Source organism: Cervus canadensis, chromosome 11 (genome assembly GCF_019320065.1).
Source record: "Cervus canadensis isolate Bull #8, Minnesota chromosome 11, ASM1932006v1, whole genome shotgun sequence".
Lineage (NCBI taxonomy): Eukaryota > Metazoa > Chordata > Mammalia > Artiodactyla > Cervidae > Cervus > Cervus canadensis.
This window is the reverse complement of record NC_057396.1, coordinates 48154622-48171658: the sequence shown is the minus strand read 5'-3', so window position 1 is coordinate 48171658 and position 17037 is coordinate 48154622. Positions and strand designations below refer to the sequence as shown.

Below are 17037 nucleotides of genomic sequence, written 5' to 3'. Positions count from 1 at the left end.
TTGCCACAATAAGCTTGATGGTAGGGTCTGTGTATGGTTTATTTCTGTTTAGTCTGTACCTGGCACCAGTAATTGACTTAGAGTAAATGCTTACTATGAATCTACTGAATAAATAAGAAATGGTTTTTGACAAACAAATTATTGGACTTAAAACACTGGAGGGGTTTTTTGTTTGTGGTGATAAATACATATCATAAAATGTGCCATTTTAACTATTTTTAAGTATACAATTTTGTAGCATTAAGTGCATTTACACTGTTATGCAAAGTTGATTTGCAATGTTGTGTTACTTTCTGATTTACAGCAAAGTGAATCAGTTATAAATATACATCCATCCATCCACTCTCTTTTAGATACTTTTCTCATATAGGTCATTACAGAGTCTTGGTAGAGTTCCCTGTGCTATACAGTAGGTTCTTATTATCTATTTTATATATAGTAGTGTGTATATGGGGCTTCCCGGGTAGCTCAGCTGGTAAAGAATCTGCCTGCAATGCAGAAGACCCCGGTTCCATTCCTGGGTCAGGAAGTTCCCCTGGAGAAGGGGTAGGCTACCCACTCCAGTATTCTTGGGCTTCCCTGGTGACAGATGGTAAAGAATCCTCCTGCAATGCAGGAGACCTGGGTTTAATCTCTGGATTGGGAAGACCCTATGGAGGAGGACACGGCAACCCACTCTAGTATTCTTGCCTGTAGAATCCCCACAGACAGCAGGGCCTGGTGGACTACAGTCCATGGGGTTGCAAAGAGTCGGACACGACTGAGCGACTAAGCACAGCACAGCGTGTGTATGTCAGTCCCAGTCTCCCAGTTTGCCTCCCTCCTTTCCCCCCTGATAACCTGTTTCGTGAGTAAGTTCGTTTATACCATTTTTTTTAGATTGCATGTAATAAGTGATATCATACAATATTTGTCCTTCTCTGTGTCACTTACTTCAGTCAGTATGACAGTCTCTAGATCCATCCATGTTGCTACATAGGCTGGTTTTTCATTCTTTTTATGGCTGAGTAATATTCCATTGTGCGTGTGCGTGCTTGTGTGTGTGTGTGTATACCACATCTTCTTTTTTTATTTTTTTAAATTGAAGGATAATTGCTTTACAGAATTTTGTTGTTTTCTGTCAAGCTTCAACATGAATCAGCTATAGATGTACATATGTCCCCTCCCTCTTGAACCTCCCTCCCATCTCCCTCCCCATCCCACCCTTCTAGGTTGATACAGAGCCCCTGTTTGAGTTTCCTGAGACATATAGCAACTTCCCATTGACTATGTATTTTACGTATGGTAATGTAAGTTTCCATGTTACTCTCTCCATACATCTCACCCTCTCCTCCCCTCTCCATGTCCATAAGTCTGTTCTCTATGTCTGTTTCTCCATTGCTGCCCGGCAAATGAATTCTTCATGTACCACATCTTCTTTATTCATTGCTCTATCAATGCACAGGAAATGATTGCTGTAGAATGATTTACATTATAAAGGATATAATGTAAAACTTACACAATGAAATGACTTCATAACAGTCATTTTGATGTTCAGCGAATACTGAATACCTGTGGCATATACTTGGTCCTTTGTTGGGCCTTGTGGGAGATAAAGACATGAGTAAATTATAGCTTTGTCCTTACGGGGTATTTTTTTAAAAAACCAAGGATACAAAGTCCTGTGTAGTGACATAGACTGCTTTGGGAGGACAGGGAGAACTCAGAGGAGAGTTCATTATAAGCTGTCCAGTTTTCTCATGGGTAAGATGGAGTTAGTAAATAATACCTACTTCATAAGGTAGATGTGAAAATTAAAGAACATGTAACATGTAAAACTCCAAGAAAAATTCCTCTCATATTTAAGTACTTCATAAACATTAGCTAATATAATATTCAGGGAAGATATCCTGGAGAAAGGGTACATGGAGTTAGGTTCTTTAGATCCCCATGCTCCTCTCTACCATAACACATGGATATTCTTGTTTGACTCTTTATTTGTTCCCCTTCTTTGCTAGCTCCAGTGTCCTTAAGGGCTTGTACCATAACTTATTCATCTTCACATCCCTACTGCTGGTATATGGGATAATAATGCCTGGTATAAAATAAAGACCTAGTGAGGATTTATTGATGAAAAGAAGAAAGCAAGCAAGCATATTGGGAGCCAAACAGGCCTGCTTCTTTAGCAACTGAGAAAGTTCTAAAGACATGCTTTATGGGCACCCATTTCTGCTGTGAAATATATCTGACAGCATATTCTGCCATGCTGTTATTCTGCCTCCACATTCCTTCATTCCTTACTGCCTTTATACCCCTGCTGGACTACTTCTGCTGAACTCTAAGCAAATGGACATAATCGTTGGTGGGTAGTTAGTTCATAGCAGTCATAGGCCCTCAGATCAATATTTCCAGATTCCCAGTTGTTTATTGGCCATCTCAGCCTCTGCTTGTTCAAAATTGAATGCTATATTTCATTACTTACCTTAGAAACCTCTTATTTCCCCTACATCAAGTGCTGCATACAGACAGTTTACAAGAGAGCTTCTAAATCCTGTCAGTTATAAGTCTAAAAAGTATTTCCTATATTCTTTCCTTCTTTTCTATTTCAGCTCTTTCTAGTTCAGACCTTCTGTTTCTCTTCTGCCAGTCCATCATCCATCTTCTCATGAAATATTGTTCTAAAACACAGATAGGATTATGTCACTTTGTTACTATAATCCTTCATGGCTCCCTATTCATCTGCATAACAATTCTTTTTATATTAAATGGTTGCTGTTCAGTCACTCAGTCGTGATTGAACTCTTTGCAACCCCATAGACTGCAGCACACCAGGCCTCCCTGTCTCTCACCATCTCCCACAGCTTGCTTAAACTCATGTCTATTGAGCTGGTGATGCTATCCAACCATCTCATACTCTGTCATCCCCTTCTTCTGCCTTCAATCTTTCCCAGCATCAGGGTCTTTTCCAATGAATCAGCTCTTTGCATCAGGTGGCCAGAGTATTGGAGCTTTAGCTTCACCATCAGTCCTTCCAATAAATATTCAGGGTTGATTTTCTTCAGGATGGACTAGTTTTGATCTCCTTGCAGTCCAAGGGACTCTCAAGAGTCTTCTCCAACACCACAGTTCAGAAGCATCAGTTCTTCTGTGCTCAGCCTTCTTTATAGTCCAACTCTCACATCCATACATGACTACTGGAAAAACCATAGCTTTGCCTAGATGGACCTTTGTTGGCAAAGTAATGTCTCTGCTTTTCAATATGCTGTCTAGGTTTGTCATAACTTTTCTTCCAGGAAGCAAGCATCTTTTATTTATTTATTTATTTTATATTGTAATGGGTTTTGTCATGCATTGACATGAATCAGCCATGGTTTTACATGTATTCCCCATCCCGATCCCCCCCTCCCAGCGAGCATCTTTTAATTTCATGCCTGAAGTCACCATCTGCATTGATTCTGGAGCCCAGGAAAATAAAGTCAGCTACTGTTTCCTCTGTTTCCCCATCTGTTTGCCATGAAGTGATGGGACCAGGTGCCATGATCTTAGTTTTCTGAATGTTGAGTTTTAAGCCAGATTTTTCACTCTTCTCTTTCAATTTTATCACTCTTTAGTTCCTCTTCACTTTCTTCCATAAGGGTGATATCAACTGCATATCTGAGGTTGTTGATATTTCTCCCAGCAGTCTTGATTGCAGCTTGTGCTTCATCCAGCCCAGCATTTCACGTGATGTACTCTGCATATAAGTTAAATGAGCAGGGTGACAACATACAGCCTTGACGTACTCCTTTCCCAATTTGGAACCAGTCTGTTTTTCCATGTCTAGTTCTAACTGTTGCTTCTTGACTCACATACAGGTTTCTCAGGAGACAGGTAAGATGGGTTGGTATTCCCATCTCTAAGAATTTTCCACGGTTTGGTGATAGTTTCCATTTTATAAATGAAGAGATAATTGCCTTCTTATAGCAGGTAGCCTCACTCCCCAGGTGGCACTAGTGGTAAAGAATCCGCCTGACAAAGCAGGTAGATGTAAGAGATGAGGGGTTCAGTCCCTGGGGCAGGAAGATCCCCTGGGAGAAGGAAATGGCAACCCACCCCAGTATTCTTGCCTGGAGAATCCCATGGACAGAGGAGCCTGGTACAGTCCTTGGGGTCTCAAAGAGTTGGACACAACTGAAGCGATTTAGCACGGTACAGCAAGTAGCCTCAAGTTGACTAGTACACCTCTTACTCTTTTGAGTAAGATCTAAAACCGTACACCTGGGAGGAGGACAGTCTACAGTCCTGGGGAAACCTACGGACATTATGGATCCCAGGTCATTGAAAATCGTGTGTGATGAGGATGTTTCCTCAGATGAAATAATGATAAAGCCACCATTTGTTAGGTGTTTACATGTGTTCTGGTAAAACATGTGTTGTCTCATTTAATCCCCTCAACAATCCTAGAATGTAATTACTCCTAGTATTTCCGTTATGCAGATGAGGAAACAAGTAAGCCATCCAAGGCTTCACAGCTGCTGTGGCTTAAAAACCTATATTCTTAACCATTCGTTATATGAAATTGCTCGGCAATACTTTTGCACTTATTACTTCCCCAGGAAAGGTAATAACTTTGGGTGCTATAAACTTGCTGTTGAGAATTCCCAATATAGTGGGCTTCATGGGTTTGCCTCAGAGAATTAACATATTCTGATTACACTTTGACTGAATGAGTTCTTCAAATACCTGCATTTCTTTTATATTTCCTTAGTATCCTGTGTTTCGTGACAGATGGATCTAATATGCCAAGAAAGATATAGGACCAGCAAAAGGGCAGAAGGGCATTTCTGGAACTGCATTGTCATATGCCTTATTTGTTCATTTGTCTTTCCATCTAATTGTTTGATTATCTGTCTATCCAGAGGATGGTAGCAAGGTGATACAATGGGAAGTCTCCAGTTTAAGGGCAGGAGATCTGGGTTTTGTTCAGGGCACCTGTCCACAACCCTGACTTGCCATGTATTTCTAGGGTAGTCTTGTCCTTTACCTGTGCCTTAGTTTTCTCTTCTAAATAAAATAAAATAAGAATAAATAAATAAATAAAAATCAGTAAAGCTATTGGGTGTTGTGACCATAATCCTCTTCTGGCTGTCTCTTTCCACCTAAATGTGATGGGTAATATGGCACTTGTACTTTTTAAAGGGAGTGCCACTATTTTTTTTTACTGTGTCACAGGCCTTATCTAAGAAGATAAAAATAAAATTTGGTTTATATTTTTGCATTGCAAACCTAGCCTCTTGTAAACATTAAAGAGGGGCTCTCTGAGCACTGTTGATTCATAGTCTCTCTAGAAATGCCTGATCACTGTTTTTTATAGTTTGGTATAGTAAGTCTGGCCACAGCAACCCATTTCCAGCAAATTATAATTTTGCTTTAGAGTTGTGTGATAATTTAAAGTCATTGTATTATGTGGTTATGAAACCGTGTTTATTCAGCAAATATTTTCAAAGTACATACTTTGTGCTTGACTTTGTTCTAGGTATCAGGAATCTCTGCATTTCATTTACAGGTAAGAGAAGAGGTGGTATTAACCTTTTACATGGAAAGATCTGTTATCTGTGGAAGCCTTTTTGATATTGAGATCCTTGTGGCAGATTCCTAGAAATAAGAGTGCTCCTGCATTTCATCTTTAAATTGAAATATTTTCTGAGACGAAATGATAACGTACACAACTGTGAAATGCAGTAATATAATGTGCAATCTGATTACATTTGGCAGACAGTATAAAGAAATAGATAACTACGATAAAAATGGGCTTTCTTGTGTATAGAATTAAGGAGAACTAACACCGAAACAGTTTTCCTAAATTTGGTAAGAACTAATGTGATATTAAACTGTTGAATTCCAATAAAAGCTTTCTTTTAACTTACCCACTAGTTAATTCATTCATCTAGTCGAAAACCTTTACTGAGCACCTTGCTTTATACCAAGCCCTTTACTGGAAATTCAGTGGTGAATAAAACAGATATGGTCCTTTAACCTTATGTTGCTTAAAATGTAGCAGGAAGAAAAGAATCGAGCAGACAAATCATAGTCAAAAGTATTTATAACAAAGAAGTTTCAGAGAGTCCTGGGATCATAAAATGGACTGTAGCCATGCCCAATCTGGCTTTCTGAGATTTTTGGGGTTTTTTTGGACTGCACCACACAGCTTGTGGGATCTCAGTTCCCTCACCAGGGATTGATCTTGTACCCTCGACGGTGAAAGCATGGAGTCCTAACCACTGGACCACCAGAGAATTCTCTGAGATCCTTCCTAAGAGCTGAGAGGACACAATTGAGAAGTGGGGACAGGATGAGAATAGTCCTGCCATGTTTTCCCTGCAATTCTATGTTACAGCTTTTCAGAAGTATACAGTGTTCTTTGAATGTGCCTTGCTCTCTCATTGTATAATTTCACAAATGACCTTTCCTTCTCCTTCTCCCTCTGTAGAATTCTTGTCGTCCTTCAAAACATAGATCGATATTCTTTTGAAATCTTATATATCTCTCCCCTCAATTAAATAATATTAGGTTCAGCTACATATAATAAATCTAAAATAACAATAGTTTAGAACATAAGGTTTTATTTTCTCGTATAAAACAGTACAAAGGTAGTCCAGGGCTGAAATGATCAAGGACCCAGGTTTCTTCTGTCATCCTTGGTTTGAGACTTCCATTCTCAAGGTCACTTCACAGAAAAGGTTGATGAGCTCCGGTCATCATGTCCTAATTCCAGATAACAGGTATGAGGAAGAGGAGAAGGAAAGACACCTCCTCCAACTAACAGTGATCCCTTTAAGTGTAAGTCCTATACAATATTTCAGTTATAGCTCATTGAGCAGAACTAATCACATAGCCTCACTTAACTACAGGAGAGACTGGGAAATAGAATCGTTTAACTGAGCATATTGCCATCTAGTGGCAATCAGAACATCTTTCTCACCACCCCCTGCCACCCTTTAGTAAACTGTTCTTTCTTTAAATTCTAGTATTCTGTGTAATAACAGTACAATTTTGCTATTGTTAGTTTTCGTGTTTTTCTCCCTCATACAAACACCTCAGGGACAGGAATTATGTCCTGCTATCTCTGACTTAGTAACACTTTGCTCAGACCTTGTCCCAAGAGATTTCAGTCCATGTGTATAAATGAGGATATTGAATTAAATGACTTAATTCCTTTTAGTGCATTAAAAAATTCTATATTTTTTCCTTGATGAGTCAAGAATCACAAATTTGTGTTATTTTAATAACTTTATTGAGGTATAACATATATGATAAAATTCAACCATTTTAAGTATGCTATTCAATGCTGTTTAGTAAATTTGCTCAGTTGTGCAACTGTCACCAAAATCCAGTTTAAACCATTTTTAATTACCCCAAAGAGATCTCTTGCTCTCATTAGCTGTCAACCTCTGCTTCAGGTCCTAGGTGACCAAATATCTATCTGCCCCATGATTTGCCTTTTCTGAACATTTCATATAAATGGAATCACATAATATGCTGTCTTTTGTTCTGGCTTCTTTCAGTTAGCACAATATTTTTGAGGTTAATTAATGCTATGATATGTATCAGTGGTTTGTTCTTTTTTATTGATATTATTATTAATAAACTTTGGAAGTTATTTTCTTAGTGGTTGTTTTGGGGATTAAATATATATCTTTATTACACATTACATATTATAACATACATATTATAATCTACTTCATGTGCAAACAATCTGGGACTTCCCTGGTGGTCCAGTGGTTAAGGCAGTGCTGCCAATGCAGAGGGCACAGGTTTGATCCCTGATCAGGGAACTAAGATTCTGCATGCCTATGGCGTAGCCAAAAGAAAAAAAAGAAGAAAAAAACACATATACAATCAAGTACTTCACATTATAAACTAACAATTTCAGTAAACTTTAGAAACTTTGTTCCAATGTAGCTCCATTTTTCCTTTTTACTTTGGGCTCTTGTTTTTCTGTACAGTAAATCTTTGTATGTCATAGATGCAGTAATGTAATTTTAAAGTTATTGTTTTACATAACTGTCTTTTAAGAGAAAAATATTTATGCTATCTTTATTTTTACCTATGTAATAGCCTTTACTGATGCTCTTTTTCTTTTCACATGGATTTGAATTACTCTGTAATGCCATTTCCTTTCAGCCAGAAGGCTTTAGTATGTCTTTAGGGTTTTTGGAAAGGGAGGTTGCTATCGGTAAATTATCTTAGTTGTTAGTTATTTGGGAATGTCTTTATTTTTGCCTATAATTTTGAATGATAGTTTTACTGGTGTCACAGATTGTGGTTGGTAAACTTTTTTTCATTCAGTGCATTTGATTTATTATTCCACTGCCTCTGGCCTCCATTGTTTCTAATGAGAAGTGAGCTGTTTACCTTAATCTTATTGTTGTCCTCTTTCATCTCATAAGTTTTTTTCTCTTGCCACTTTCAAAATTTTCTCTTTGGCTTTCAATGGTTTTTACTATGATGTGTACAAGTGTGTCTCTTTTTGTGTTTAGCCCACTTGGAGTTCACTGTCTTGGGTGTAGTGTAACGTTTGTTTTTAAAATCAAATTTGGGAAGCTTTTGGTGATTATATCTTCAGATATTTTTTCTACTCTTTCTTTCCTCTCTTTAGAAATCCCATTACTTGTTTGTTGGTTTATTCCATAGTTTCCCACAGGTCTCTGACTTTTCATTTTTTCATTTTGTTTTTCAGATTGCATTATCTGTATTCATCCGTCTTTGAATTTGATGACTCTTTCTTCTTTCAGCTCAGATTTATTTTGAGTCCTCTTGAATGTTTGATTTCAGAATACATTTTTCATCTGGTTCTTTTTATAATTTCTGTTTATTGATATTCTCTATTTGATAAGTAGTTATCATCTTACTTTCATTTAGTTCTTTAAATATGGTTTCCCTTATTTTAAAAAATATTTCTAATAGGTGCTTTGAAATATTTACCTGTTGATTCTAATATCTAAGTCTCCTTGGAGACAGCATCTATAGTCTCCTTTTATCCCCCCCATAAATGGGTCATCCCAGTGTCTTTGCATGTTTTTTGATTTTTTTGGTTGAAAAACTATGTTGTAGATAATATAAGGTAGCAACTCTTGATTCAGATTCTTCCACCACTAAGGAATGGGAGGGCTGTTGAATTTGTTTTTTTAACTCCTCTTTTTTGGTTTCTTTAGTACATGCTCAGCATACTTCATAGTGCCTGTCTTTGTATGTGTGACTGCTGATGTCTCTTTTTTTAACCGTGAACATTTATTTATTTATTTAACATACAAGTAGTTTATTCTGGTCATATATTTATTTAAAGAAAGTTTCTGTGAAAGGAGTTTCTTTCTTTCTTTCGTAATCTTTATGTATTTGACTGTGCTAGGTCTTAGTTGCCAGTCTAAGATCTTCAGTCTTCCTTGTAGCATGTGGGTTCTTTTAGTTACAGCAATCAGGATCTTTAACAGCATGCAAACTCTTAGTTGTGGCATGTGAGATCTAATTCCCTAACCAAGGGATCAAACCCAGGCCCCCTGCATTGGGAGCATGGAGTCTAAGCCACTGGACCACTAGGGAAGTCCCTATGGTCATATTTTTTAAAATATTGTTTTAATTTTTAAACTCGGCTTCCTGAAGGTCACCCCTGGGTCAGCATAGATTAGTGGTCAACAATGACTGGCTTCAGTCCTAGGCCAGGAAATCTTCCACCCTTTGTTGATGGATTTGTTTGTTGATGGGAGAATGCATTCAAAGTTCAGGCAATTTTTGCAGTTCTGCTCCAGCCTTTACTTTCAGTGTGTTCAAGGCCTTATATTCACATTGGGTCTATAGATACCTAGAACTGCTCCAGTTTCTTGTTAGCATGTATGAAACCTTACACATCACCAGGGATCCCATAGTGGGTCTCATCTTTTGTTCCCTAGAACTCCCTTTAAAATTTCTGGCTTATCTGCAGGCCTGTTGCCTGCCCTAACTAGTATTACGACCTTAAGCCAGCTGCGGTAGTGGCCTTCCTGGATAGTTTACTATTGTTCCCCAGATTGTCCCTCTGTTGTTTTTGACACTGGGCACTATCCAGAGAAAATTTTCTACACTCAGCGTCAAATTAAATCATTCCACTCTGGCAAGTCATCCTTCTGGCCTGGCCTGATGGAATTATTCCAGGGAGTTGGGGGCAGAGGGTCGGAGCAGCTTGAGCCTAAAATGTCACAGATTCTCACTGTTCTTGATATGGTTCAGTAATTCTTCTTATATAAACATTTCTCAGTTTGATGTATGCCTTTGGTTAATTTTCAGAGGCCCAAATAGTTGTTTTTGACAGTTTCCTTCAGTTTTATTGTTGCTTTTAGGGAAGAGGGTTTGCTAAGCAATTTAGGTATTCTAGAAGTTCCACCTCTGCACTTAAAAGTTCCATTATTTTTGGCATGTTTATTTTTATTTAACTTTTTAAAATTCCCTAACTAGACCATAGCCTCCTTTGGACAGACACTATATCTTTTTTTTTTTTTTTTTACAGTATCCATCCTAATATACATTAAACCTGTAAGCTTTAATTTCTTTATCTGTCAAATGAAATTAATAATCCTTGTGTTGCTAACTTCAAAGGATCAAGTGAGATAGTGATTAAAATCTCATTGTAAACTAGATCTTCCTTAACTTACAATGAGGTTACATCCCAATAAACCCATTTTAAGTTGAAAATGCGTTTAATGCACCTAACCTACCAAACATCGTGGGTTAGCCTAGCCCACTTTAAACCTGCTCAGAACACAATAGCCTACAGTTGAGCGAAATCATCTAACACAAAGCCTATTTTGTAATGTTGAATATCTCATATAATTTATTAAATACTATATTTTAAGTGAAAAACAGAATGGTTATATGGATACAGAACGGTTGCACGTGTAAACTGGTTGTTTACCACTGACTGACTGGGAGCTGTAGTGTGTTGCTGTTGCTGCCAAATGTCATGAGAGAGTTTTGTGCTGCATACACTAGCCCAGGAGAAGTGAAGTTCAGAATTCAAAGGGTGTTCCTACTGAATGCATATTACTTTGGTACCATTGTAAAGTTGAAAAGTCTTATCCGAACTCTCATAATTTGGGGACCATCTGTATAAGCTTTAAAATCTCATATAGGTAGTTTGTAAACTACTAAACACTGCAACCTATTGTGCATATGGTACTTGTAAGTGTTCACTCTTCACCCCTGAAATTTTTCTTGTCATTTTGTGCTCGTAGATTTTGCTATTGATTTGAAAGAGATTGTTTAGGTGTTTTTGAGGGCAGCAGCAGCAGACTACTTGTCAAACAGTCTGGGGATGAAGTCCAGCTCCACGAGGAGGGAAGTCTTTAGCACCTCTGTCTGTTTTTGTTAGTCATCATTCTGCCACCCAGCTCACCATTGCTTGTACTACCTAAGATGAGTTATCAGTAGAGGCTTTTCTGAACATTGGAAGTAAATGCTGGAGAGATGTGAAGCCAAGTTGTTGACTGAAATATGCCAAGAAGTGCCAAACACCTTGAAACTATTCCAGAGTTGTTTTTTGAGGGAAGCATGAAGGATGGTCCATTATGTATTCAACTACTATGCATTTAGTGACCATTGTATACTAGGTAATATTTGGGGTATTGGGGATACAAGAAAAAAATAAACAGAATCCTTGTTCTTGTGGAACTTACAACTCTAATGGGGGAAAGAATAAACAGATAAACAAGAAAGGATATCGGGTAATGATTGGGGTCAGTAGGAAAAGTAAAACAAATTGGGGACAGAGAATAACAGTAGGAGTTATTTTTAGATAGGTTGGCTAAGGAATTAACTTTGGACAAGGTGACATTTGTGCAGAGATCTGAATGAAGTGAGGGAGTATGTCATTTGAATATCTGGGGAAGGTCATTTTAGGTGTGAGAAAGAGCAAGTGCAAAGGCCCTGAGGCATAAGCATATATGTGTGTTCAGGGAACAAGAATGTCATTGTGATTGGAGTGTTGCAACCAGAGTGCTGGGCATGTGAAACCAGATCATATAAGGCCTCGTAGACCTTTATAGGGGCTTCCCAGGTGGCGCTAGTGGTAAAGAACCTGCCTGCCAATGCAGGAGATGTAAGAGACATGGGAAGGATCCCTGGGTGGATCCCTGGGTAGGGAGGATCCCAATTGGATATTCTGGAGGAGGGGCATGGCAACCCACTCCAGTATTCTTGCGTGGAGAATCACATGGACAGAGGAGCCTGGTGGGCTACAGTCCATAGGGTTGCAGAGTTGGGCATGACTGAAGCGTGTAAAGACTTTGGATTTTATCCTGAATAAGATGGGAAGCTATTGCAGAGTTGTCTTTGCTGACACAAGTAATGTAGACTTACTGTGGTTCAACCCCAGGGAGCAGGGTCAACTCCATACTCAGCTCTAGAGAGAGAGCTAGATGGGACTTACACCTCAGGCACTTATCCTACTTATCTTACTTAAAAAGTGAAATCAGGTTGGATTGATAGCATGTGGCAGCTAATATCCTATATAGCTGGCAGGAATAGAAGTCAGGCAGTCAGTGCCTTTATTTTCTCCTAACTGCCTATGTGTGTCCAGCAAGGACCCAGTAGGTAGATTTGAATTTGAATCCCATGGTGGGGTCTCTCAGGGGCTATAAGTATCATAATAAAGACACCATTGCCAAATCCAAGGTCATAAAGGTTTTGCTATCTTTTCGTTTTTCTTCTAAGAGTTTTATCTTTTTAGCGGTCTCATTTAGGTCTTTGATTTGGGGTGCTAGTCTTAACCTGGTCCTTTACTTACTTTGTGACCTCGGACTGTTCATTTGCTATTTCTCAGCCTCATTTTTTTCATCTTCTTACAGTAAACGTTGATATTTGAGTATATAAAACAACAACAGAAAACAGATTAGAGTGCCACAGTTTAGGATTTATGGGGAGGGTATTGACCCCAAAGATAGAGAACTTTTGGGGATGGTGAAAATACTTTGTATCCTAATTGTGGTGGGGTTTGTACAACTATATACGTTTTTCAGAGCTCATAGAACTATATACCTAAAAGGAGTAAATTTTACTACATGTAAATTGTACCTCAATAAACCTAGCTTTAAAAAAATACCTGCAACAACTCTGTTAAGTATGTGTTATTCTCTCCCATTTTGAGTCTAGAGGGAACTGAGGCGCACGAAAGTTAGTGGACTTGCCTGTGGTCCCACATTTGGTATGTGGCAGTTCCAGAATTTGAACCTAAATCTGCCTGATAATAGAGCTTGTGATCTTCCTACTCATTTTTAGCCTGTCCCTGAAACTACTAGTGTGTGGATTCTGTTGTAAAAGGCTGACCTTCCCTTGAAAGCCAGGAACTCTGTCTGCCTGTCATATTCTTATTCCGCATTTTGAACCCCTGGCAGGTCTCATTTCTGCCAGTCATTAGTTGAGATTGGAGTCCACGCTGTTGTGGAGTGCTACTCAGGCATGGTCTCCTTCTGAGGCTGTGGCTCTCATTTTTGAGCAGCAGGAGACCAGTTTCAAAACTGATGAGTTTCTTTGGTTATGAAGAACAATTTCAAACTTTGTCCAATCAGCCACACAGAGTAGCTTCTCAGTAGGAGAGTGCTCAGATATTTATAGGACCCGTTGTGCTGCTTAGCAGTCTTCCTTACCCTGGCTTATTTAACAGAGAACCCGTTGGGTAGAAGAGAGATCTGAGGCTATTACCATCATTATTTACATCTGCATTCCACTTTGTAGTTTGCAATGTATTTTAACATCTGTGAACTCTCTTAGCACCTTGCTGGGAGAGTGCTTATATTTAGAGAGAGAATGTACTTGACTGTGGACTTTCCAGATGGTGCAGTGGTAAAGAATCTGCTTGCTGATGTAGGAGATGTGGATTTGATCCCTGGGTTGGGAAAATCCCCTGGAGAAGGAAATGGCAACCCACTCCAACATTCTTACCTGGTAAATGCCATGGATGGAGAAGCCTGGTGGTCTACAGTCTGTATCACAAAGATTTGGACACAACTGAGCACACACACATGTTCTTGGCAGTATTCTTGGATAACTCTGGCTGCAAGCATGTTTTTTTCTTAATTTGTGCCGGAATGTGTATATTTCCTATAACTTTCATCAGGTTTTCTAGTTTCAGTTTGTCAACTGGTGATAGTTTAATCTAGCCTATTGCCCTGGGGTGATTTGCCAGGGTTGCACATTGGGTACATTTCAAAAAGTTCTGTTATCTGAATTTGACCAATGGCATTTTCTTTTTTACCTGTTTGCCCACCTTCCTCTCTTTGGGAACCCATCTTTCCTCCACCTCTCATTCCACAACCCTGGACAGGCTAATTAATCTCAGAGCACTTGTTATCAAACCAGCTGTTGACTTTAACTGCTTGTCTTCAGCATTTGACTTGTTTCCTATCCTGAGGTGCTATGGAAGAAGTTAATGACCTAAAAAATTGCCTTTCTATCATGTGAGCCTAGTTAGGAGGAAATAGCTTGATTTTTATGAAGTGTAAGTAATATATTTGGAGACACGTCTTTAAACATGTGTTGGGCTGTGTATCAGAGTTGGTTCCCTAAACAAGGTGGGACAAATTGGCTGGCTAATAGAGCTTAATATTCCATTAATCAGAATGGAGAATGTGCTTCATTAAGGTAATTAACAGAGCACTTGTGCAGGTGATACTTATTGCACACAAATTTCCAAGTTTATTTCTTTCCCTTGAATAAATTTTGAAAGAGACCTTGGCTGTGTTTCCTTGTTTGCATTAAAATGGTCAATGGCGATAAATTCCCATTTCCCCCCCAAACTGCTAGTAACTAGTATCTTGTCTTCTGTAAGTGCAAAGGGTGGATAGCACACTTGCTGCTCTTCTTCCAGCAGTCTGTGTGCTTATTACCAGGTGCTGGGGCTCCCCTGGTGAGCAGTAGAAGTGCATCCTTTCCCAGCTCATAGACAGGCATCCTTAGAATTAGAAAAGACTGCAGAGAACCTGAAGTAATTGATTTTATGTCAGGACATTGAAGCCCAGAGAGGGGAAGAGACTTGGCCAGTGCCAAACAGTATGCTCATGGTAGCTGATTTATGGGATAGTGGGACTAGTACTGAACTGAGAATCAAAAGGCTGGAACTGACATAGGCTAATTGTGTCACTTCTCTGCCTCTCGGTATCTTCATGTGTATAGTGGGAATAGTGTCTGGCAAAGGGCCAAGTACAAACAAGTGGCTTTTTTAAGTCCTCCTTCTGTTATACTGCGTTGCTTCTCTGTGTCACTTGAAGATTATAGATCAGAAGCTGATGTCAGGGAGAATGAACAATCAATAATCGATGCTGGTTTTTTGTTTGTTTTTCTGTAGGATTCTCACTTGTCCACAATGAACCCTGTTTATAGCCCCGTGCAGCCTGGGGCTCCTTATGGCAACCCGAAGAACATGGCCTACACAGGTGAGTGGTCTGAGGATGACTCTGAGTTTGAGAAGTGGTGGTTAAGGACCCTACCACATAAGGTGCTCATGACTTTTGGCATACGACACCTCCAAAAGCCCTTGTAAAGCTTGGAAACTTGTAGAAGGGAGACATGTCTGGAGTTTAGTGGAGATAAAAATGATGTTCTTAAGACCATGGATTATTGAACTGCTGCTAGGGGAAAGGAAGGGAGGTAACATTTATTTATTACTGAGTAGCATAGGCCTAGTCATGTACTGGGCACTTTTACATATCATGTTTAACTTTTATCTTAATTATACATGGTGAAGCTTATTATCACCATTTCACAGATGAGAAAAATATAGTTGCAGTGAAGTCACAAAACAAAATTAGGTGTTTGAACCAGGTCTGCTAATTCTGAAGGCTGATCTCTTTCCTGACTGCATACCACGCTGTTTCCTATTGCACTGCCTTTGTGAATGTTGTCCCTCTGTCTGGAATGCCATTGTCTCCTGACAGCTTCACCCTATCCTTTAACATCTCTTCTCTGAGCTCAGACACTACTTTTCCAGGGGGGATTCTCTCCCTTACCTGGCCTTGGGCAAGTTTTGTAACCTTCCAGGGCCTAGGTGTTCTCATTATAAAATGAGAGCAATAGTGTTACCATGTTTCATGGGCTGCTACAAGGATTAAATGAGCAGTGTGAGGCACTCATCATATAGTATGTGGTACCAAGTAAATACTTAATAGTGGTTATTATTTACAAATAACTAAGAATGGGCAGGATGTATCATGATGGAAGTAAATGAGAAAATATATATAAATTATGAGCTTTAAAAAATATAATGAAAATAAATCCAAGGCTACTTGAGATTAGCCGGACTAAAGAGTAGAAAAGGGGGGAAAATGGGAAATGGAGCTTAAAAAGTAGAGTAATAATGGTTGTCGTAGCAGAATCGGAGATGGGAGGATAGAGAGTTTCACCGTGGAAGGGAGAGAGGGTGTGTGGAGCATACTGGTTCCTTTTTATAAGTTTGCGCTTTACTATGTATGCTGTGTAGCCTCCTAGATTGAGAATAGAGGGATCTCTGAGAACTTTTTGTCTGGTTGTTCCAAATTTTTGTTCTATTAGGACATTGTGGGGTATGGGGCTTCAGAAATCCTCAAATATTTGATATGATTTTTGAAAAATATTTAGAACTATTTTTATAAAACCTGCATACACACAAGATGATCAGTGTGTGCTAACACATTTGCAGCTATTTATGCTTGTGAATCAGAATTTTCTGAATGCTCTGCAACCCAGATAATATTTAGGAATATATTGAGCCTGATGTGACTAAGCTGTCATCATTAATTTTCAATTTCACATGTTTGTGTTTATCACAACAGCTTTATTATCCTTACTTAACTCCAATAGTAGATATATTCTGTTTGGGCTTCTATAGTATGTTTATTCTAATACCGTTAATATCAGTAACCAGGATCCATTTGGCGGTATCCTGTGCCCCACTAGCTCAGGGAGCGTGTTGCTTTTTCTCTTCCTGGTTCAGAATATTCCAGCAACCTAAGTCCTTTGCCACAGTGGACCGAGCTGCTTTTGTAGGCAGAGCCGGGGGGCGGGGGGGGGCGGTGGCGG

General features: G+C 39.0%; 1 protein-coding gene across 4 annotated transcripts in view; it reads left to right on the top strand.

The window, feature by feature from the left end:
- The window catches only part of FAM168A (family with sequence similarity 168 member A), a 210569-nt gene that overhangs the window by 123568 nt on the left and 69964 nt on the right, over nucleotides 1–17037 (top strand). For all 4 annotated transcript variants that reach the window (XM_043482490.1, XM_043482489.1, XM_043482493.1 and 1 more), the window contains one exon: nucleotides 15329–15416. In XM_043482490.1, the coding sequence (XP_043338425.1) occupies nucleotides 15347–15416 (70 nt within the window). In that variant the 5' untranslated portion in view covers nucleotides 15329–15346. The remainder of the gene's footprint in view (nucleotides 1–15328; nucleotides 15417–17037) is intronic.